At 36.8% G+C, this 25,399-nt stretch overlaps 1 protein-coding gene across 5 annotated transcripts in view; it reads right to left on the bottom strand.

Annotated features, from left to right (window-relative positions):
• The window catches only part of GRM7 (glutamate metabotropic receptor 7), an 818,647-nt gene that overhangs the window by 528,668 nt on the left and 264,580 nt on the right, over positions 1–25,399 (bottom strand). For all 5 annotated transcript variants that reach the window (XM_036869668.1, XM_036869667.1, XM_036869664.1 and 2 more), the window contains exon 2: positions 17,531–17,747. In XM_036869668.1, coding sequence (XP_036725563.1) covers positions 17,531–17,747 — 217 coding nt within the window. The remainder of the gene's footprint in view (positions 1–17,530; positions 17,748–25,399) is intronic.

Below are 25,399 nucleotides of genomic sequence, written 5' to 3'. Positions count from 1 at the left end.
GTCAGAAAAAACAACACAGAAACAAAATGAGAAGTTTAACAAAGAGAAATCTTAAGAAAGAACCAAATAAATTCTAAAGCTAAAGAATATAATGAATGAAATTTTAAAACGCAATAGAGAACATCAATAGCAGAATGAATCGAGCAGAAACAAGAATCTATAGATTAGAAGACAGAAACTTTGAAGTTAGCCAGTTAGAGGAGAACAACAACAACAAAAATAAGAAAGAGGAAAGGATATGTGATCTACCAGATACCATCAAAAGAAGCAATATGTGAATTATTGGAGTGTCAGAAGGATAAAAGATGGAGAAAAGGGTACAAAGTTTTTTTCAAAAATAATGACTGAGAACTTCCCAAATCTGGGAAGTGATTTGGATATCCAAGTTCATGAAGCTTATAGGTTACCAAATGATTCAACTCAAAGAGATCTTCTCCAAGATACTTTATAATAAAACTGTCAAAAATCAAAGACAAAGAAAGAATCTTAAAGACAGCAAGAGAAAAAAGCTTGTAACTTACAAGGAAACCCCCATAAGATTATCACTGTATTTTTCAGCAGAAATCATAAAGGGCAGGAGAGATTGGAAGGATCGATTTAAAGTGATGAGAGAAAAAAAATGCGAACTAAAAACATTCTACCCAGCAAAACTGTCCTTCAGAAATAAGGAAGAGATAAAGACTTTCCTAGATAACCAAAATCTGAGGGAGTACATAACCATTAGAACTGACTTACAAAAAATGCTGAAAGGAGTTCTTCAACCTAAAATGAAAGGAAGCTAATTAGTAACATGAAAATGTATAAAAATATATAGCATACTAGGAAAGGTAAGTATGTAATCAAATTCAAGTATGGAGTCAAATTCAGAATACTTAATACTGTAATGTGGTGGTGTTTTAAACACTTAACTCTAATATAAAGGTTAAAATTAAAAAGTATTTAAAACCTATAGCTACAATAGTAGGTTAATAAATACATGATATAAAAATAGGTAAACTGTGATATCAAAAATATAAAAAAGGGGCTTCCCTGGTGGCGCAGTGGTTGAGAGTCTGCCTGCCAATGCAGGGGACACGGGTTCGAGCCCTGGTCTGGGAAGATCCCACATGCCGCAGAGCAGCTAGGCCCGTGAGCCACAATTACTGAGCCTGCGCGTCTGGAGCCTGTGCTCCACAACAAGAGAGGCCGCGACAGTGAGAGGCCTGCACACCGCAATGAGGAGTGGTCCCCACTTGCCACAACTAGAGAAAGCCCTCACACAGAAACTAAGACCCAACACAGCCATAAATAAAATAAATAAATAAATAAATAAATAAAAATTAAAAAAAAAAAATATATATATATATAAAAAAGGGTGGGGGAGTAAAAAGGTAGAATTTTGTATGCAATTAAAGTTGTGTTGTTTCCAGCCTAAAAAGACTATTATATTTATAAGATGTTTTATGTAAACCTCATGATAGTCACAAAAGCAAAACCTATAGTAGATAAACAAAAGATAAATAAAGGAATCAAAGCGTACTATGGAAAATCACCAAAGCACAAAGGAAGATGGAAGGAGAGGGAGAAAGGAATGAGAGAACTACAAACCATCCAGAAAACAATTAATAAAATGACATTAGTAGTCCTTACCTATCAATAATTACGATTAATGTGAATAGATTAAATCATCTAATCAAAAGGCATAGAGTGACTGGATGGATTAAAAAAACAACCCACAAGACTCAACTATACATGACTCACGTTAGTTTTAAAAACACACATAGGGTCAAAATGAAGGGATAAAAAAAAATATTCCATGCAAGTGGACATCAAAAGAGAACAGAGGTGTGTTATATCAGACATGACCAACTTTAAGCCAAAAACTATAACACCATGCTTCAAAGGCTATCTACGGTTAAAACAAGGGCATTTATTTGGAATAGAATCCTGGAAGTTGGAATACAGACATTTGGTAAGAAACTGATAGGGCTGAGGACAATGAGTCCCTAAATTCTGATGAGTAATTTTTACCAGTAGAAGCAGGCTTTCCACTTCTATCTGAGGGAATTAAGCCTGCATTAATAACAACAACAACAACTACACAAGAGACAAAAAAGGCCATATATACTGATAAATAGGTCAATTCAATTCATCAAGAAAATATATCAATAATAAATATATTATTTATATATATCAATAATAAATATATTATTTATTGGATGTGCATCCAACATCAGAGCACCTAAATATATTAAGCAAATACTAACAGATCTGAAGGAAGAAATAAATAACACAATAATAGCAGGAGACTTCAATACCCCACTTTCAATAATGGATAGATCATCCAGACAGAAAATAAATAAGGAAATGTTCAACTTGAACCATACTTTAGACCAAATGGCCCTAACAGACATATACAGAACATTCTTCTCAACAGTAACAGAACACACAGTTTTCTCCAGAGTACACTGAACATTCTCCAGGACAGATCATATGATAGGTCACAAAACAAGCCTTAGCAAATTGAAGAAGACTGAAATCATACCAAGTGTATTTTTCAATCACAGTGGTCTGAAATTAGAAATCAATAACAGGAAGAAAACTGGGTATTTCACAGTATGTGGAGATTAAACAACACACTCCTGAACAACAAACAGGTCAAAGAAGAAATCAAAGGGAAATTTTTTAAAAAACATGCATACCAAACTGTTTGGAATGCAGCACAAGAAGCTCTCAGTGGGAATTTTATAGCAATAAATGTCTACATTTATGTAAAAAGAAAGACCTCAAATAAACAACATATCTTTACATCTCAAAGAACTAGAAAAAGAAGAACTAAGCCCCAAGTTAGAAGAGGAAAGTAAATAACAAAGATTAGTGCAGAAATAATGATATAGAGACCAGAAAAACAACAGAAAGATTGACAAAACTAAATGGTATATTTTTTTAAAAAAGATAAACAAAATTGACAAACCTTTAGCCAGAAAACTAAGGAAAAAAGAGAGAAGAATCAAATAAATAAAATCAGATGCAAAAGAAAAGACATTAAAACTGGTAACACAGAAGTAATAAAGATCATTAGAGACTATTATGAATAATAATTCACCATGAAATTGGATAATCTAGAAGAAATGGATAAATTTCTAGAAACATAAAACCCACCAAGACTGCATCATGAAGAAACAGAAAATCTGAACATACCATAACAAGTAAGGTGATTGCCAGTGATCAAAAATCTCCCAACCAAAAGAAGTCAGGATCAGATGGTTTCCTTGGTGAATTCTACAAAACATTTAATGAAGAATTAATACCAATTCCTGTCAAATTCCTTTAAAATTGAAGAGGAGGGAACACTCCCAAACTTATTTCATGAGGCCAGCATTACTCTGATACCAAAGCAAAATAAGGATATTACAAGAAAAGAAAACCAGAGGCCAATAACCCTGATGGCTATAGAATGAAAAATTCTCAACAAAATACAGTTGCCCCTGGAACAACATGAGCTTGAACTGTGTGGGTCCACTTATAGATGGTTTTTTTTCCCCAAACACATACTACAGTAACACATGACCCGTGGTTGGTTGAATTTGCAGTTCAGGAACCGCAGACAGGGAGGACCAGCTGTAAAGTTTTATGTGGATTTTCAACTGTGTGGCGAGTAGACACCTCTATTTTATTTTTTATTATTTCTAAAGTTATTTATTTATTTATTTATTTAATTTGGCCATGCCACACAGCTTGCAGGATCTTAGTTCCTCAAGCAGGGACTGAACCCATGCCCTTGGCAGTGAAAGTGCACAGTCTCAACCACTAGACCTCCAGGGAATTTCCTTTTTATTTTATTTTTTAGAGAGTAGACACCTCTAAACCCTGACACCTCTAAACCTCACATTGTTCAAAAGTAAACTGTACTGACAAGCTGAATTCAACAGCACATTAAAAGGAATATACACCAGGCAGGATTTTTCCCTGGGATAGGAAAATGGTTCAACATGCACTAATCAATAAACGTGATGCACTACATCACTAGAATGAAAGATAAAAATCATATGATCACCTCAACAGATGCAAAAAAAATAAAAAAGCATCTGAAAAAATAATGGATTCTTTCATGATAAAAAAAAAAACAAATTGAGTATAGAAGGAATATGCCTCAACCAAATAATGGCCATGTATGATCAGCCCACAGCTAACATCATACTCAACAGTGAAAGACTGAAAGCTTTTCCTCTAAGATCAGGAATGAGACAAATGTGCCTACTCTCACCACTCCTATTTAGTATGTTACTCTTATTAAAGTACTGGAAATTCTAACCAGAGCAATCAAGGAAGAAAAAGAAACAAAGGCATCCAAATTGAAACAGAAGAAGTAAAACTGTCTTTGTTTACGGATGCCATAATTTTATATATGGAAAATCCTAAATACCCCACCAAAAAACTGATAGAACTAAAAAACCAATTCTGTAATTTGCAGGATACAAAATCAACCTACAGAAATCAGTTGTATTTCTGTACATAAACAACAAAACATCTGAAAAACAAATAAGGAAAGCAATCCCATTCACAATAGTATCAAAAACAATAAAATACTTAGGAATAAATTTAACCAAACAGATGAAAGTTCTGTACACTGAAAACTGAGACTTCGAAAGAAATTAAAGACGACACGAATAAATGGAAACACAGCTCATGTTAATGACTCAGAATAATTAATATTGTTAAAATGTCCATACTACCCAAACCCTAGACAGACATTCAATACAATCCCTATCAAAATTCTAGTGGCAATTTTCACAGAAATGGGAAAAAATTCTAAAATTTGTATGGAACTACAAAGACCCCTAATAGCCTAAGCAATCCTGAGAAAGAATAACAAAGCTGGAGTCATGATATTTCAGATATCAAGCTGTATTACAAAGCTGTGGTAACCAAAACTGTATGGTACTGGCATAAAAACAGACACATAGACCAACGGAACAGAATCGAGAGCCCAGAAATAAACCCTTGCCTATATGGTCAATAGTATTTGACAGAAAGCCAAGAATACTTAATGGGGAAAGGATAATTTCTTCAATAAATGGTATTGGGAAATTGGATAATCAATGCAGGAAAATGAAATGGACTTTGTCTTACACCACTCACAAAATTGAACTTGGGTAGATTAAACAGAAGACTTGAAACTGTAAAATTCCCAGAAGAAAACAGGGAAAATGGTCCTCGATATTGGTCTTTGACAACAATTTTTTGGGTATGACATCAAAAAGCACAAGCAACAAAAGCCAAAATAAATAAGTGAATTATATCAAACTAAAAAGTTTCTGCACAGCAAAAGAAATAATCAACAAAATGACATGGCAACCTACAGAATGGGAGACAGTATTTTGAAATCATATATCTGATCAGGGTTAATATCCAAAATATATGTGAAACTCATATAACTCAATAGCAAAAATACAGACCAAGGGGAAAAAAAAAAACCAGTCTGATTAAAATATGGGTAGAGGAGCTGAATGGTCATTTTTCCAAGGAAGATATACAAATGGCCAACAGGTACATGAAACGATGCTCAACATCACTAATCATCAGGGATATGCAAATTAATACCACAAAGAGATAACACCACAAATCTTTTAGAATGGCTATTATCAAAAAGACAAGAGATAACAAATGTTGGCAGGGATGTGGTAAAAAAGGAACCCCCATGCACTGTTGGTGGGAATATAATTGGTAGAGCCACTGTGGGAAACAGTATGAATGTTCCCCAAGAAATTAAAAACAGAACTACCATATGATCCAGCAATTACATTTCTGGGTATATATTCAAAGGAAATAAAATCAGGATTTCCAAGAGATATCTGCACTCCCATGTTTACTGCAGCATTATTCACAAGAGCTAACATAAAGAAGAAACCTAAATGTCCATATAGGGATGGATGAATAAAGAAAATGCGGTATATACACACATACACATATACACACAATGGGCTACTACTCCATCATGAGAAAGAAGGAAATCCTGCCATTTGCAACAACATGGATGGAACTTGGAGGCATTATGCTAAGTGAAATAAGTCAGAGAAAGACAATTACTATATGATATCACTTATATGTGGAAGCTTCAAAAGCTGAACTCAAAGGAACAGAGAGTAGAATGGAGTTTCCAGGGGCTAGGGAGGAGGTAATTAGGACATGGCAGTCAAATGGTGCAAACTTTCAGTTATAATATAAGAAAGTTTTGGGAATCTAAGGTACAGCAAGATGACTACAGCTGACAATACTGTATTAGATACTTGAAAGTTGCTGAGACAGTAACATGGTGATTTCACCACAAAAAAAGAAACGGTAATTGTGTGAGGTGACAGGCTCTGACTAACCCTACCATGGTAATCATTTTGAAATACATAAAAGTGTATCAAATCATCATGTTGTACACCTTAAACTTCATTAATGTTATATGCCAATTATATTTCAAGAAAGCTGGGGAAAAATATACTGGGATCCCAATAGATAAATGATGCAAACCCTAAAGCAGGATGCGCTCTGTGAGTCTACTGTAAGCCACACTAATTTCTACTTCCTATCTTAATTACTCGCTGGTAACTGTTGAACAAAGCACCCATAAGAACAGACTGACAACACAATTTACATTAGTTAATCAAAAGTGTGCAGAGTAGGGGGCTTCCCTGGTGGCGCAGTGGTTGAGAATCTGCCTGCCAATGCAGGGGACACGGGTTCGAGCCCTGGTCTGGGAAGATCCCACATGCCGCGGAGCAACTAGGCCCGTGAGCCACAACTACTGAGCCTGCGCGTCTGGAGCCTGTGCTCCGCAACAAGAGAGGTCATGACGGCGAGAGGCCCGCACACCGCGATGAAGAGTGGCCCCCACTTGCCGCAACTAGAGAAAGCCCTGGCACAGAAACGAAAACCCAACACAGCCATAAAAAAAAAAAAAAAAAAAAAAAAAAGTGTACAGAGTAGAATTTGTAATAAGCTCATCACTGTATATCAGCTTTTTAGAAAATAACCCTCATGATCCTTATACGGAGCAAAGGAGTAACTACATTTTGGCTAAAAAATTTTGACCAGAAGAAGCTATAATTTTTGTGGCCTCTAGGATTAAGACACTGAAAACAACATATTTCTATATAATTAGTCACCATACATCAAACTTTCTGTAGTTTTAACTCTGACAATTTCATCTTTCCCAAGGGAATTTATCTTCTTTCATAAAACATATGCTGGGTATGCCCTTGTGATGTTGATTTTTAAACTTTCAAATTTAAATCCAAAGGATCACTAATACCTTAGGAAAACTAACCTTTTTATATGTCGACATTTTTAGTAGGCATCATTTATTTTTAAGCTCTTCTAAATATATACCTTGAATTTTTCTCTTGAGACCTTCATCATTATTATGATGACTTCACTTTTAATGTTTCCCCTTGTATGTAAAAGCCTACGTTGTAACCTATATGCTAGTTTCTCAAAGGGTCATCCTACTACCATGGCTTGTAGAGTGTGAGGACATCCCAGTCATACCTACCCAAAAAGGAGCTTGCTTGATAAATAATACCACCTCTAAAATATTAATGCAATGGAATAATGCCATCTAATAATTATTGGCAATATGTTTTAAGTGCTTGCTATTTATGACATCCAGCCAAAAGAGTAACAAGAAATGTGAAGAACTGGGAAAAGGCAAATTTGGAGCTACACAAGGTCACAGTATTTCCGTCAGTTAATGCAGTACATCTTTAGGATGGCTACTATTACTGCCAGAGATCTTGATCATCTAGCTGTCCTTCAGTTTGCCTGGGGAGCGCTAATGCAATTGATGTGGGGCTTTGTAGAATTTCCTATAATCTCTTGAAAGATTTAACAGCAGGGATCCATTTGCCAAATAAAAGGTAAACAGATCCCTCTGTGCAGGTCTCAAAGGGGCTACATTTACACGCGTGGAGCTGTTCAAAATACAAAATACTTTAGGAAAGAGATGAGCTCCAGTAAATAGATATTTTCCAAGGAAACTTTTATTAATTTAATGTTTCTTGGACTGGAGTGTCCTTCTATTTTTCAGACCTACCCATCTGACTAATTCCAGTGCCCACCTCCTTGCGTCTGTTCTGATGAGCACTGCATTTCTCTGTGTGGGTGCCTATACTTGCCTGTTCCAGTGGAGTGGAACACTCTGGCAAAGGCAACCCAAAAGGCAGCATTTTTTTAGACTGTGACCACCCCACCTTTTGGTTAGATCACTGAAATTACATTGGGAAATAACTCTTTCTCACTGTGCACAGCCTTAGCGGGACTCAAAATCAAGGTGCCCTACTTTCCCACAAGCAAAACATAGGTAGGCCCCATAAGCACTTAAACTTAGGTTTTATATAGTTCCCTCCTGTTCTATAAGCTAACTAATATTCTTCCAATATTTTATCTCTTTTGCTGACATTTATCAAAACCTATGAGATTCAAAACCGGGAGTCTTTCCCAATGAACATTTTTGTAAACCCTGGGAAAAGAAAGGTTCACTTGAAGGCTAATGTTAAGTGTCATTAAACAGGGAGAATAAATCAAACTTTCTGGCCTGTGAAGTTTAGTGGTATAATGATAACTATAACAAAAGCATGGTTACTTTCTGAAGTAAGCTACCCCAGAACAATGATTCTCTTCCCCACTACTCAACTGACCAAGAAATTCTATTGTTCAAAAGAATTTTCTGGATCTGAGCCTCTACTCCAATATTAAAAGATGACCTATGTTCCTTTTCACTAAACCTTTAACTTCAATGCCAGAATCCCAAGTCCTTTTTCTCCTTAGCACATGCAACATATGGTAACCATACCCAAGTCAATGAATAAAGGAGGGGTTCATTTTATCTTCAGATCTTTTCACATTCCTCCACATTGCTCGGGTGCAGTGAAGGTAAGTGGAAGAGATGAGGAGGAACTGCTAAGATATGCTTTTTCACTGTCTATGTCTCCGTGCAGCAAAAACACTCATTTACCATCCATGTTAGTCCCACTTCAACAATGACGTTCTACTGCCTAGAGGAAGCCCATCTTTGCCATCAGGGTGATATGGATCTGAGGATTCTCTAAATCAAGGGAGACTATTTTTCTCAATAAATATATGATGACTTTACAAACCAAAGCAGCAGGATGCTGGCTCCCAGTCAGTTACTGTAGGAGTTAGGGCCGGAACCACAAGTTCTTAGCCCAAAAGCCAAAGCATATTCTGCAATACTTCTTATGTTGGGTCAAAGAGCACTTTCCATCTAGTAATTTCAGTCAAAATTTTTTCAAAGTGATGCTATTTCTCTTATACCATTTAAAAATTTAAATACCATTAAACAACTTTATTTGGGGTTTTTAACATGACTCTTTTCCTAAAATGTCACGCACCACCCTATTTAGGGCAGCCTTGTCTGCTAACTTCTACTTACCTTTGCCGCTTAGCTAAGCATCTACCTTCTTCCAGAGTTCTCCTTTGCAGCATGCCCCAATAAGGCTGTGTTCACTGCTCTACTTATGTATTTCTAGTCTTAGAAAGCAGATCTTTTGTCTTTTTGTTGTTACTACTATAATTATTACTTATTTTTATCCTGGAAGAGTATCTCACCCAAAGAAAGTACTCAGATATTCAATGTATGAGTGTAGGCCTATCACCAGATTTCTTTCCCTATTTTTCTTCTATAATGTCAGTTTATTATAGCCAATTAATGATAACTTTAGAAAACCAAAATTGGAAAATCTTCCAACAGTTTTACCGTACCAACTACAAACTTGGAGTCATCGCCTCTTATGTTACTAGTAGAGTATTTTTAAATTCAGTGTGCATTTATTGAGCCTAATCTTTGTTGGACATTATCCTCGAGTATGGAAAGTCAAATACAACATAATTCCTGCCCTCAATAAACTTACATTCTAAAATAAATGAGTCATGGATATGAATGTACAGTGTGAGGAATATAGTCAATAACTATGTAATATCGTTGTATGGTGACATACTGTATATAACTAGACTTGTCACGGTGATCATTTTGTAATGTATAGAAATACTGAATCACTACTTGTGATTCAGGAACAAAAATAGTGTTGTAGGTGAATTAGACTTCAAACACAAACAGATAAACTCATAGAAAAACAGGTCAAACTTGTGGTTACCAGAGGCAAGGGGTGGAGGGAGGCAGAACTGAATGAAGGCAGACAAAAGGTACAAACTTTCAGTGATAAAATACATAACTGCTGTATGTTATACATGAGAGTTGATAAGAGAGTAGATTCTAAGTGTTTTCATCACAATTTTTTTTCTATTTCTTTAATTCTGTATCTATATGAGATGATGGATGGTCACTAAACTGACTGTGATAATCATTTCATGATGTTTGTAAGCCAAATCTTCATGCTGTACACCTGAAACTTACATAGTGCTGTATGTCAATTATACCTCAATAAAAAAGGAAGAAAAAAATAAAAATAAGCTCACATTCACATAGGAGACGATGAGATAGATTACAATGATCACAGTAACATGCAACAAATTCCATGACAGTTATGCACAAGGTGTTACAGAACTCATAGAAGTAACACTCTTCAATTACATTAATGAAGGTAAAAGCCAAACATCTGAAGTAGTAAAGTCTCTCTAGATTAAGTAGAAAAACATTTATTTAAATTATTTTGGATAATCTGCAGAATCACCGGGGAGACCAGGGAACCAAAGTTACAAAATGAGTTGGAACAAAGGATCACTAGGCTGTCAGAACCAAAGCTAAAACAGTACCACAGAACCAAGTTAGCGGGGGCACTGCTGCTGCTACTCTTGGAAATGGGAAGCTGGAGATTACACTACTGCTGCCATTTCATGCTGGATAACACATCTACCCCTGGAACACGGATATCACTGCTGCTGCTGTCAACAAGATGGGTTTTCCATGGCCCCTGCTTCTTTGTGTCCCTAGCTCTTGATCCCTCTATGGTGGGTATGTCTGGGTGTGTCTGATTAGCCGAGACTGGGTGACATGGCTGTGCCCTAGCTTCGAAGGAAGCTGGCGACATGAATATCTGGCCTCCTAGGAGTGATATGCAGCCTCATTCTCTCATCAAGACTTGATCGATTGGTCATTCTCCATGAATTTATTCATGGAGAGGGACTTTAAGGTGCTGCGCTATTTAAAAAGACAAATGTACACACTGTGATGCAAAATAGGACCATGAAGGAAGAATAAGTCAGGGATAACTTTTTTTCCCAAAGAGTTATGTTTTGGAAAAATAGATTGTAGTTAGCTGGTAACCCACACAGAAAGCAAAGCGTTAGCAAAGGCACAGAATATCCTGAAACCCACAGAAGTTAGACTGTGGTGGGGGCAAGGAGTGTGTGTATGGGGACCTGAGGTGGGAATTAAAGATGGCAGGCCTAGTGTGGAGTGAGATGGGTGATTAAATCAGACACCAGGTCAGAAAGGACCTATATTCCATGCTAGACACATTTTACTCAATCCTCTGGGGTAAGGGAAGCCAGGAACAGATAAGAGAATGGCTGTATTTGTATTTTAGAAAGATGATCATTTTAGTAAAATGGATACTATATTGGAGGAGCTAATCTGGAGGCATGAGTAACTGTAGCTGTAAATCACGGTGAATAAAGTGGAGCCCAGAACTAAAGTAACTGTAAAGATAATGGGGATGAGGGGACATGCTCAAGATGTGCTAAAAGATCCAGTATGGGTTAAAATCTAAAATGTGGTGCTAACCACTGAGGGTCCAGAAATTAAAATAAAATAATAAAGCTTCTTACTGAGGAACTTACAGTTTAGTTTTAAGCACACTGAAAATAGATGATATCATGAGGTGCTTGTGATTTTATATTTTGAAATTAAGTCCTTATTCAACACCTGTATTTAAGCTGGGATCGCTAAACAGTTCATTAAGGAAACACTCCAACCAGACATTAAAAGGTCTCAGAATTTCTATATTCACCATGATATAGACAGAGACAAAAAAAAAAAAAACAAAAAACTGGAAAATCCTCAAATTTAACACAGATACCTAAGTGGGGGCATTGGGAATTATAGCCTTGTTGCATCACACTGCTGTAAATTTTGTGTGGAGACAGTAACACGGAAGAATAAAGTAGATTTAGGGCGGGGGTAACTGTGACGTACCAGAGCAAACAGATCTAGGATACAATTTTTGTGACCCACAAGTCACAAAATTATATATCCTAAAAATTATGTATCATAAGTCCTCCCTCTACATGCCTTTTTCTCCCTAAAAGGCAAAGGGAAAAATACAACTGTTCCTTCCTTTTCTCTTTCCTTTAACAAATATTTGCTGAATGCCTTGTAAACGCCAAAAGTTAGGCTAGATGATAGGGTCCCAAGGCAAAGTCCTTGACCTCACAGAGGTTACAGTCAGGTGGGGAAGACTGACAACAACCCAACGAAAGAGAGCACTGCATCTGTGAAGCAAAGAATAAGAATAAGAACAGAATCCTATAATGAACAAATCCAACTAGTTCCTAAGGTCTAGAAAAAATGGAGGACTGAATAATAGTTACTAATAGTCAATTAAATCTTCACCTAGTTATGCTAGGTAAGAATATTCTAGGTCAAGAAAAAGTATTAAATAAAAACAAGTTCTAGAGTTTACCTGATTAATAATGAGAATAACTGAAATAACTGTATTAAGTGATTGGCATGAAATATCAAAAGATAGCTCAATATTCTTTCTGGTTTTGAACAGTTGATATGTCTCACGGACCCATGGCAGTAACAAATCATGACTATTTTTGTCATATTGTGAAGCAGTGGTCATGGGATTCTCCTGAAAATTGTCGGCAGACGAGAAGAGTTGTATGTGATGTCCTTACTCTTGTAAACCTTGACCCAAATTTGGTTCAAATGATCTGGACTATATTAGTGACTTACGATATCATAAGCATTTCCTTTGCCCCTCACTTAGAAAAGGAGTCTTTATGTCTAAGTTACTCTGTTTAGTTTATTATGTTGACATGAATTTTAAAGCATATTGGGAGTGAATAGTCTCTCATTCTCTGTGATACTAATCAATAAATTGCTTTTGTCGATACTGCATGTGCATCCATTCAAATATAGAGGGCGATTTTTGGAAATGTAACTGTTTTACAAAAATCTCATCATCTGAGAAAATCATGTTTCAGTCCTTTCTGCAAGTTCAACAAGGAGCAGCATCCAGGCATATTTAAATATCTCATGACTATACATGAGAGGAAAATTACTGAGGTTTTCTGACAGCTTAGAGAAACTGTAAGCCTTCATGTCCCAGACAAATTAGATGGCCCCCTGCTGAAGGATGGCTTCTTTTTCTGACATCATTGTCTTGATTGTTCTATCAGAGTCTGACAAAGGAGCGTGCACCCCATGTTCTATGCCTACATGCATAGTGGAGATCTTTCAGGCTCCAGTTTTACAAGCAGCCTTTGGTTCAGGACTTAAGTCTAAACTTTGGAACTAAAGCATTTTAACAGAGTGAAACTCTTACAGACATTTATAAAGAAGAAGAACCACAATCTTCAAAGTCAAACTGTTTAGAAAGAATGGAAGTAACTCCTTGGAACCTTCCAGCAGAACACAGAAACACCATCGAGCTTATGCTCGTGCTCTCCCCCTACCCTCACACACACACCACATACATAGGACAATCTGAATAGCTCACTTCCTTTCCTTGTCATGTTTCTATGATGGAAGCATATTAGTAAGAATAGCAACCATAACTCAAAAAGACACATGCACCCCAATATTCGTTGCAGCACTATTTACAATAGCCAGGTAATGGAAGCAACCTAAATGCCCACTGACAGACGAATGGATAAAGAAGATGTGGTACATATATACAATGGAATATTACTCAGCCAATAAAAGGAACGAAACTGGGTCATTTGTAGGGACGTGGATGGACCTAGAGACTGTCCTACAGAGTGAAGTAAGTCAGAAAGAGAAAAACAAATATCGTATATTAACGCGTATATGTGGAATCGAGAAAAATGGTACAGATAAACCGGTTTGCAAGGCAGAAATAGAGACACAGAGGTAGAGAACGTATGGACACCAACGGGGGAAAGCAGGGGCGGGGGGTGGTGGTGGGATGAATTGGGAGATTGGGATTGACATATATACACTAATATGTATAAAATAGATAATAAGAACCTGCTGTATAAAAAAAATTAAATTAAATTAAAAAAGGAATAAACATACATCCCCAAAACAAAAAACCCCAAAAATAGATAAATAAATATTATTCAAATTAAGAAAAAGAATAGCAACTCAGCTATTCTAGTACATACATAAATATGTATATTTATATATATATTATATATATATATATATATAATAACCTTTGAGTTACAACTAAAGGCAAATGTTATCTATCACTAGTTATTTTCAAACTTTTGAAACTCAAGCAATAATGCTACTGATTTATAGGAAACTAGTGCGGAACACTAAGAAATTAGGTTCACTGGGTGTTGTGTTCCCCATACATGATCTTATTTATTTGCCAACCTGATCATCATTAATCTCATTCTCTATATTAGGAATTGAGGCTGTAAAGTTCAATCATGTGTCAAAAGTTGTACAGCACAGAAGCAATGGAGCCCATTATTCAATCCAGGACTTTCTGATACCTCAGTGCTTGCTTATGTATATGCCACACTGCCTCTCCCACAGATACACCTTGGCTTGTATCTTTCTTGAGGGTAAGGTTCTAGAAGCAGCAGGGAAAGGAAAAAAGTAAACATTCAAAATTACCCTTGAAAATTCCCTAAAATTCCCTAAGTATGCATACTTCCCCGAAATTCCAAAAGGGCAAATTTTAAAAATCTTTTTCTTTGTATTCTGAATTAGAATATATTGCTGTTTTCTTTGACTAGAAATCAGAGGAAGTAGTTGGATTCTTCTTAGAGGTCGTGGAATATGAATATGTATCTCTATACACTGGAATCACCTTTGGGTTAGCAAGATGCTCACGATATGAGAGGCCCACAGAAGTGACACCCACTGAAGAAACGATGGAATCATGTTTTCCCATCTCAGGTTTTTTTTTGAAGTAATACACACACTTAGTAAACTTACCCTACTCCATTTCAATTATAATTTTCCCTCCTCTTATTTCCTCTTTTTGAAGGGATGGGTAGGGAGTTGAAGGCAGGGGTGTTTGTTAAGCACAAAAGAGAACTCACTAAATTAATTGCACATATGCTACGGTTCCAAAGAAATTTAATATCAATACACATCAACTATCATAATACTTAAGGTGAAGAAGAACTGATTGCAAGACATTACCTGAACCCTCAACGTTTTCTGGCATTTCGGCAGCTGGCTGTTTAGTTAACACTCATCCCCAAATTCAAAGGCTTTCAGATTGAAGGATTTCATCCAAAATGGCTGCCAATAATACAATTTTATTTTTGAGTTGGGTCATTTTCAATATATTGATATGATTAGCTAAAATTATGAGCTGGGGAGCTCAGACCATATTACCAAAACTTTCCTTTTTGAAGAGTCATACAGCAGACTCATATCTTAAGTTTTCACTAAGTGACACCAGGAATAAACAACCTTACAAAACTCACACCACTGACCTGTCTATAAAATACAGTCTTTTATAAAGGCCAACATTTGTCTTGATCCTGTCCCTTATTGAACAATCAACATGATTTTGACCTTCTGAACACTGTACATTTTATAACAAAAACGGGTAGTGTCCTTTGCTTTGTCCAGTACAAAGTGCAGTATTAAATTTGAGATCCACTTGCAGCAATTATGTAGAACAAGAAGGTATTTGAATTTTATTTCTGAGCTTTATCTTACTATTTTACCCATATTTTCTCTTCATCTTGTCTTACCTATTGGCTATTACGCCCATATTTTAGATATGTCTTTAAGTGGGACTCTCACACTATTGTGGTCAAAGCAGTAAGTCAAAGAACAAACACACAGCTATCAAAAGTGGTTAGGCTTTTCTTTAAAGATTCATGAATTCAGTTGTTAATGAGTCTTATAAGTCACAGCACGCAGACACAAGGCCAGAGTTAAGATTTCTTCCCTAATCAGAAGTTTCTCGCTGAATTATACCAGAAATGTTTCCCTTAGAAACAAAGCAGCTGGGACTACAGTCGTGACTCAGACAGACACCATCTCTCTTAGAGTCTACGGACAAGACAGAAATCAACAACAGCAGCAAATTATGCTAATGAGTGATAACTATTGTGGGAGGAGCCACTAGAAACACAAGACCAAGCAGACAGAATCCAGGAAGTTTTGTGTGCATGTTTGCTTGAACCTAGAAATGGCGTTTAGGATGAGCCCTGTAAATGACTAGGAGCTCGGCAGTCAAAGGTGTTAACAGTGACAGTACTTCAGCCAGAAGGAAGAGTACAAGACTGACCCAGCCCTCCAATGAAATTTTCAAATTAGAGATCATGATAAGGTGCTGAGTTAAAGCACAAGATTCATAACAAGTCGGGGCTTCCTTCTTTCAGTAGCCATGTAAAGACACACCATCTATATGCGGGAGCATTACATGCCTGAGGATGCCTGTAGTCTGAAAGCAAAATACTCAAAGCCATGTCTTCAGGATTTATGACATCTTTCCTCGTGAAAAGAATCTCTGTTTCTACTGCCTTGCTTGTTTGTTTGCTTTATGGTTAGTTAACTATTCTGGTCAATGACAAGTTGGATAATATTCTTACCATCAAAACTGACGACAAGACTTTAGCCTAAGAGCTTTTTAGGAATATCCAAGCATGCATTTAAAAAAAAAAATGTTTACTAGATCCAATATTTCTATATGGGGAAGCCTGCATATTTATTGTCATGATTCCTAAGTTTGAAGATTTTGTCTCGTTTTTTCAAAATCTGCCGATTGGAGCCAGCTGGCCAAACATTCGAACCCATAACCTCCATTTTGAGCTTAATAACATACATAAAAGAATCTTCTCTAAATGCCACCTACAGAACTGTCTTTCTCAAAAGAATCTAAAGTTTCAAAGACTATTTGTCTAAGTACATTCTACTGCCTGGATAATTTACTTAATTTTGTTTTGGCCAAGTCATTCAGAGCCCTCAGTGTCATTCCCCTTCAAAGCAAAGTGTCCCTGTGGTTGGGTTCTCATAATTTAAACAATTCTCTCCATTTTGGAGAGCGGCGGAGAGAAAGGACACATGAAGAGGCACATTTAGCCACACTTGCTCATGTTTCCATATACAGCCTGCAATCCACACTATTATCTATTACACAGAAGTCAGATACCAATTTTAGTACCTATTTTTTTCTCTTCCATTTCTTCCACTAATACTTAAAGGGATTTCAGTTTCACAGTTTTTGAAAATATTCTCTTCCAGAACAACAAAGCGTTTAAATGAAGACTTTGCAAATTTACTTCACAGGCAAGGGGGAACATGAGCGTAGGGATAGGGCAATTACCAATAGTGTTTGTTTATAAAGATTGAAAGAGCTCTACAAGCCACAGACATTCAAAGAGTGTCATCTTGATCATTGCAATCTCTTCCTACCTGCCTCTTTGGAAATCTGCGTGAAGGATTCCACACCTTTCTCTCCATAACTTCCTTCCGATGCGAGAGTAGACACATAATTCCAACCCAGGGCCTTTACGATGTCTACCATGGCCTGGGCTTGGAAGGAATCGGGCGGGACCACACGAGAGAAGAAGTCATAGCGACGGTCATCACTTAACTCGGGTGCCGTTGATGCATAACTAATCTGGGGGATCTGAAAAGATAAGAAATCACCACATGAGGGCACACCATCAGGATGTGAGAGATTCATGCATACTTATGACAATTTACTTAAAATACAGGGCTTGAGCTCCAAAGAGGAAGTGTGTTTTGCCACACATAGCATGGAAGTGTAGACCACCTAAATGCAACCAACCACCTCTTAACAGCACAAGAAGCATCTACTTTATGCTTTGGCCTTTTTTTCTCCTCTTGGAGAAAGGAATGGGGATGGAATAGGAATTACATAGAGCATGATGGTTGGGAGGAAAAATAATTTTAACCATTCTGGCTAACACTGTGAATCATGCTTTACCTCTTATACATTAATAGAAACAAAAGACACAACAGCCTAACTGGAGCGTGTATAGAGATTGGTTTAGTTGACACATCTCATGAATACTGGTAGACGTCATTAGCCATCTAACATTGATTGAGTGCTGATCACCTATGAGGAAATATCTAAGTAAGCTGCATGCATTATTTTATTCTTCACAAGAACATTATGAAGTATTGATAGCTCACTAACACCCTTAGACCCAGGTAAGGGGGTTCCCCGCCCCAACACCATCATTTCAGCTCTTCTGGCACTTTGGAGGGCCTTTCTCAAAATTTTGTAAGTTTCATTTGGATGCTGATAGAGAGCTGACAGTCCTGATTGAGTGGAGCCACATGGACCTCTGATTCCCATTTTTTTTGCCTTTAGACAATTCTCTGACCCTCTACTGCACGTGGGATTAACCAGATGTCTCAAGGAGTTCTAGAACTTGTGCCTATATAGATCATCCTAGAGCAGGACCCTGGTTCCAAGAGGACAATTTAATGAGCAGATTATTCCTCTTGACTGGCACAGTATTTATTTCTCAGGATCATTTGAGATTAGACTACCTGAATAGCCCTGACATGCTGATTTTAGTTAAAGAAAATTACGCATTTAGAAAGAAACCTTGAAAAAAAATATTTACCCAGGATCCCAAATACTCTAGGAGAAGACCTGAAGCAGCTATAGATGAGGAGCATGGCTTAGGATCTAACGTCAGGATCTCTAAGCTAGTTACTTTTATAGTGAATGCTCCCCAGTTGTTTCTCTTAACACTAGAATGCAGACGACTACGATAGGTATGATTTATCTACCTGTAAGAATGATCACTCCCACAAAATTCTGGTTGTAAACTCTCCCAGCACTTACCCTTGTTTTAGCATAAAGATTTCTCATGTATCTAAAAGCCAGTTTTGATCTTTGCTCAGACAAAGCCCAACAGTGCAATTCTTTGCCCCAAAGATGTCAAAGGTACACTCAAGTTAATTCTTTGAGCCCTGATAATTCTACTCAATATTAACCTACTTTTCTCTTTTCAGGGCAGTTTGCCTCAAGTTTACCCATTTGACATTGTTCAAAGCTGGTTACCACCTCTGTAAAGCTCATTTCTCCACCAGCCTTTCTAGGTGAACATTACAGTCAAGTCTTGCCCTGAAGGTAGATGACCCACCATTTTCCATGCAGCCCATCCCTGATGCAGTTCTGCTCTATGACCACCAGGGGCAGGCTCTCCGTTCCTGACTCGAAATCCAAAGCCACTGTGAGAAAGCCTCCAAGTCTCCCGACGGTCTGCACCTGAGTAACTCCTCAATTATAGGGCTAGTGAAGTGCAGTAGAAATAAAATGGGATTTGGTATTGAGAAGATCTGGAATCGAAGCCTCATGTTTCTGTTCACTAGTGTTCACTGTGGTGAATATTTCACCTCACTGAGTTGGTTACATTATTAATTAGTATAAGATTGTTTTGAAGGGCAGGAATAACTAATGTGCATTGCTTAGCATGATGCCTGGGACAGTGTGGGTACTTAATACATGGGGTAACAACAATCAGAAGAGAGAAAAGTGTGTGTTTTCTTACTAAGTTTATGCATTCTCCACATTTGACTTCCCAAGTTCTCTGTGACACATTAGCAAAAACATTTCCCTCACTGTCCTAAGAAAATATGTTTACATATTCCTATCATTATTGCTTTAGAAATAATATGTACTATTTATTTAACTCTTCATCATGTGGCAAGAATATTCTAAAAGATTGGGGTTTATTTTTAATGTTTTAAATTTTATTTATTTACTTATTTATTTTCATTTAAGTATAGTTGATTTACAATATCGTGTTAGTTTCAGGTGTACAGCACAGTGATTCAGTTATATATATATATGAAAATTTTCAGATTCTTTTCCCTTATAGGTTATTACAAAATATTGAGCATATTTCCCTGTGCTATACAGTAGGTCTTTGTTGGTTATCACTAAAAGTTTTATATGCATTACCTTATCTAACCACCAGTAAAAAGTCTTCACTATACTTTAGTATACTATACTATTATTAAATCATTTTACAAAAGAAGAAATTGAGACTTGAAAGTAGACTATGACCTTGCCTTAGGTCACAAAGTTGTAAGACTGACAGAGCAATACTCAAACCTGACACAGCCTAATGCAAACTTCTAAACTCTTAACTATGATACTTTCCGGAATTGTTGCTAAAACATTTGAACAATAAGCATAAAATAAGGAAGGGTATTAGATTACTGTAGTCTAGGCCAAGTTCTGTCCATAGTACTGACTACAGAGCCACTGAAAGCAATTTTACAGGTCACCCTTAGACTGTCGTTAAAACATTTTATATAAATGTCTTATTAAAATTTATACAAATATGTGAAAAGATTGAGTTTCCTATGTTTCATTTATAGTTCAAGGGTTATAAATTTTAGGTGAAAAAATCAACTGAATAAAGGCTTTGGACGAAAATTAAAGGGAAGGAGGAGGGAAGGAGGGAGGGAGGGACGAAGGGAGGGAGAGAAATTACCTTTTCTTACAAGAAATAAAAAAGGAAGAAGCCAAGCATGGCAATACATTTCCATCAATTTCAACTTGTGGAAATGCAAAATCTTTGTGCTGTTGCACAGATGCCTTCCCTGCCAAAATCCCTTTCTACCTTTGAACAAGTGCAAATAAAGATACATCCAGCCCTCTACTTAAATTTGCATTTATGTAGCTGTGGTAAAACATCGCGATTGTGGAATGCCTCCAATGCAATGCATTTTCTAAACAGTGACCCAAACTTTAGTAATGAAAATCCTGGTGAAGCAGATTTATTTCCTCACTACCCACTGAAATGATTGCTATAAGTGGTTTATCCCTTCCATTATAAATAAGAAACACCTACCAGCTTAAGACTCATATGTCCGTTTAGGATCACACACACATCCTATATTCAAGGGTAATTATTTGTACATTATACATATAATGATGCTAGAATAAGAAACGAACAACCAAATGGATTTCATTTCTGAGATTAAAATATGGCTATATAAGGAAATTCCCCCCAGCAATAGGAGATGAAGAACAGCAAGAATGTATGTAACCTATGAAATATGCTCTGTTACTTATCAACTATTATCCTGTATATTTAGTCACCTGTTTTCAAACTAATGTTTAAGTCTACAGAGTAATTATTTTGAAGTATGTATTATAACTGGTACCTGAAACTGACCAAATTATTATTAGTCGTCTTTAGTGATTAACTGACACACTCCCTTGATATCGTAGCTATACTTTCCTTTTCTGCTACTGAAACTCTACCCCCCTTGCCAGTCTCCTTCAGAAATGTAGAACTGATCTTTTGATGAAGACAATTTAGTGTAATCACACTTCTGCAACATGAAAATAAATATCCCGTCTCCCTTTGAGCCTTCCTTTCCCCAATTTAAAAAACCAAAAAAATTTTCATCTTTATTGTAGGACCAAATTTTCACCTCATTGTATTTTGTTGTTCTTTACTCTTTTTAAATATTTGCCTATCACACAAAAATGGTTTGCTAATGTTGAGTACCAAACAGGGTTAAAAACATCTCACACCTTTAAATTATCATTTAAAATTTATGTAGGCATTTTTCACAGAACTAGAACAAAAAATTTCACAATTTGTATGGAAACACAAAAGACCCCGAATAGCCAAAGCAATCTTGAGAAAGAAAAAAGGAGCTGGAGGAATCAGGCTCCCTGACTTCAAACTATACTACAAATCTACAGTAATCAAGACAGTATGGTACTGGCACAAAAACAGAAATATAGATCAATGGAACAGGATAGAAAGCCCAGAGAGAAACCCACGCACATATGGTCACCTTATCTTTGATAAAGGAGGCAAGCATATACAGTGGAGAAAAGACAGCCTCTTCAATAAGTGGTGCTGGGAAAACTGGACAGCTACATGTAGAAGAATGAAATTAGAACACTCCCTAACACCATACACAAAAATAAACTCAAAATGGATTAAAGACCTAAATGTAAGGCCAGACACTATCAAACTCTTAGAGGAAAACATAGGCAGAACATTCTATGACATAAATCACAGCAAGATCCTTTTTGACCCACCTCCTAGAGAAATGGAAATAAAAACAAAAATAAACAAATGGGACCTAATGAAACTTCAAAGCCTTTGCACAGCAAAGGAAACCATAAACAAGACCAAAAGACAACCCTCAGAATGGGAGAAAATATTTGCAAACGAAGCAACTGACAAAGGGTTAATCTCCAAAATTTACAAGCAGCTCATGCAGCTCAATATCATAAAAACAAACAACCCAATCCAAAAATGGGCAGAAGACCTAAATAGACATTTCTCCAAAGAAGATACACAGATTGCCAACAAATACATGAAAGAATGCTCAACATCATTAATCATTAGAGAAATGCAAATGAAAACTACAATGAGGTATCATCTCACACCAGTCAGAATGGCTGTCATCAAAAACTCTACAAACAATAAATGCTGGAGAGGGTGTGGAGAAAAGGGAACCCTCATGCACTGTTGGTGGGAATGTAAATTGATACAGCCACTATGGAGAACAGTATGAAGATTCCTTAAAAAACTAAAAATATAACTACCATATGACCCCACAATCCCACTACTGGGCATATACCTTGAGAAAACCATAATTCAAAAGAGTCATGTACCAAAATGTTCATTGCAGCTCTATTTACAATAGCCAGGACATGGAAGCAACCTAAGTGTCTATCAACAGATGAATGGATAAAGAAGATGTGGCACATATATACAATGGAATATTACTCAGCCATAAAAAGAAACAAAATTGAGTTATTTGTAGTGAGGTGGATGGACCTAGAGTCTGTCATACAGAGTGAAGTAAGTCAGAAAGAGAAAAACAAATACCATATGCTAACACATATATATGGAATCTAAAGAAGAAAAAAAAAAGGTCATGAAGAACCTAAGGGCAAGATGGGAATAAAGACACAGACCTACTAGAGAATGGACTTGAGGATATGGGGAGGGGGAAGGGTAAGCTGGGACAAAGTGAGAGAGTGGCATGGACATATATACACTACCAAATGTAAAATAGATAGCTAGTGGGAAGCAGCCGCATAGCACAGGGAGATCAGCTCGATGCTTTGTGACCACCTAGAGGCGCGGGATAGGGAGGGTGGGAGGGAGGGAGACGCAAGAGGGAAGAGATATGGGAACATATGTATATGTATAACTGATTCACTTTGTTATAAAGCAGAAACTAACACACCATTGTAAAGCAATTATACTCCAATAAGATGTTAAAAATAAATAAATAAAATAAAATAAAATTTATGTAGAAGTCAACTTTCCTGACACCTTTTAAGCACTGTAAAGCAAACAGTAAAAGCAATAAAACCATCATTCTTCAAGTCATCAGATGTAACATTTCCCAATCCATACATTATTCTTAAAATAGGAAAAGGAAGACCCAATTCACTCTAATTTAACTTTTAAAATATTTACGCATATTTAAGAATTTCTGTAAATCTAAGAGAAACAGGCTGGGGAAAACTACTTTCAAGAAAATCAAGATGGACATTTAAGTAACTTACATCTTCTACACACTGTAAAAACTTTCTCAAGTCATCAATATTTGTACCTCTCCAATACAAGTGATTGTGGTGACTGAATTCTTTAGGTGGACTGAAAGAATCATCCAAGGTTAAATTCTATCCAATTAGTGGCACACACCACTCACTAGGAGGTGCTCAAGGCTCCCTCCTAACCTCTCCCATATTTGCCCTAGAAAGCAGGAGTCAATTGATGATTTTTTCTGGAGCACTAGTTTTCTTTGGTTAGAAGTGTCACAACTCTCATTAAACAGTTATCTGTTTATCTGTTTGTTGTTTGCACCTTTCCTGGAGAGTACTGACCTTGTTCATCATTTTATCATGACCAGATAGCACTGCACTGGGTACAGAATACGAACCTTATCATTATTTGTTGAATAAAAGAGTAAGCCAGTGAAGTAATGAATGAAATAATCTGAAGGAAATAGAATCCCTCCTGCACAGCACTGGTGTGGCCAGAGGGACCCACAGCACTTGAGAGTTATCCCTGCCCTGGGAGGGGCCCTGAGGGGCAGCTGAAGTCACAGCAGCAAACACTTCTGTCACTCTTTCTTTTCCCTGGCACATTTTTCCCTGGGATTTCCTTCTTCATCACTGGCAGGTAGAACAAGCTGACAATGGATTGGGGTTCAAAGGTAAAAGGACCTAGGGAGTCATTTAGGGGATTGTTCACTCTGGTTTTTTTTCCTCTATGCCTGAGACCTGACAACTCCAAGCACCATACACCACAGTGCCCAGAGTTCACTCTAACTCTGCGAGACAAACTTGGTGTGAAGCACTTTTACTTTCCAGGTGTTGACAAGATAGAACGCTTCTAAATTTAGTTTTATCCCATAATCACTCTAAAGGCAAAGGGATCCCACAGGCTTGGAAACACACTCCTTTAGGCATCATCTTAGTGTCAACATCTGTCAAAATAACTGAAGATCCAAATCCAGATGTGGACTAGATCACAATAATGCAAATATTTTAAAAATCCAAACTGTTGCTCCTGTTCCAACATGAACTTGCCATGAAAAATAAATACTAAACATTTATTTTAAAAAGTAGAACCATTTCATTTATGTAGCAAAAAATGAAAGATCTGAAATTTGTTTCATGTGTTTTGAGCTTCTTCTTCTTTATATTATAAGGGCAGCGCCTATAACAAAGTCAGTCACCTGGGAACTTCTTACCTTTGGAAAGGTAAATGAGGTTTATGGCCCCACCAGGTTGCTGGGGAATTTGCACAGCCAAGAAAGTCAATCCAAAATGTACTAACACTTGCTCCAGAGGGGAGTTTCCATGAAACTTGTAAAAGGCAATTTTTGGAAGTATCATGAGCAATTAAGATAATGCTTCAGTGTACCTGTTGAGATATTAATGAACTCCCAGTGGGGCATTATTAAGTTCACAGTCAGCAGTAATTTCACTCTTAGTTCTTATTAAGCTTTATTGATATGGATTCCCCCCAAAAGGAAAAATGGTCAAATAATCCATTCAGCCTCATTCTTTGAAGCACCACTCTCCGTGATTTACATGTATCTCTTCTCTAGGTAACATCGCTGCTCATATTAGGATGGCTGGGCGTCAGTTCTGGTTTTTGATAGTATTTATTTCAAAGTACTGAGGAATGACTAATAATTTTGAATTTGTTTAAAGTCTGGAATTTCACTCAACCTTAAATTCCTCACAACAAAGATTATCATCAAGTATTGCAACTCTTTTTCCTTCGCCTTTCA

Source organism: Balaenoptera musculus, chromosome 11 (assembly GCF_009873245.2).
Source record: "Balaenoptera musculus isolate JJ_BM4_2016_0621 chromosome 11, mBalMus1.pri.v3, whole genome shotgun sequence".
In the NCBI taxonomy this organism is placed as follows: domain Eukaryota; kingdom Metazoa; phylum Chordata; class Mammalia; order Artiodactyla; family Balaenopteridae; genus Balaenoptera; species Balaenoptera musculus.
The sequence above is the reverse complement of the archived record's forward strand: the minus strand, read 5'-3'. Positions and strand labels throughout refer to the sequence as shown.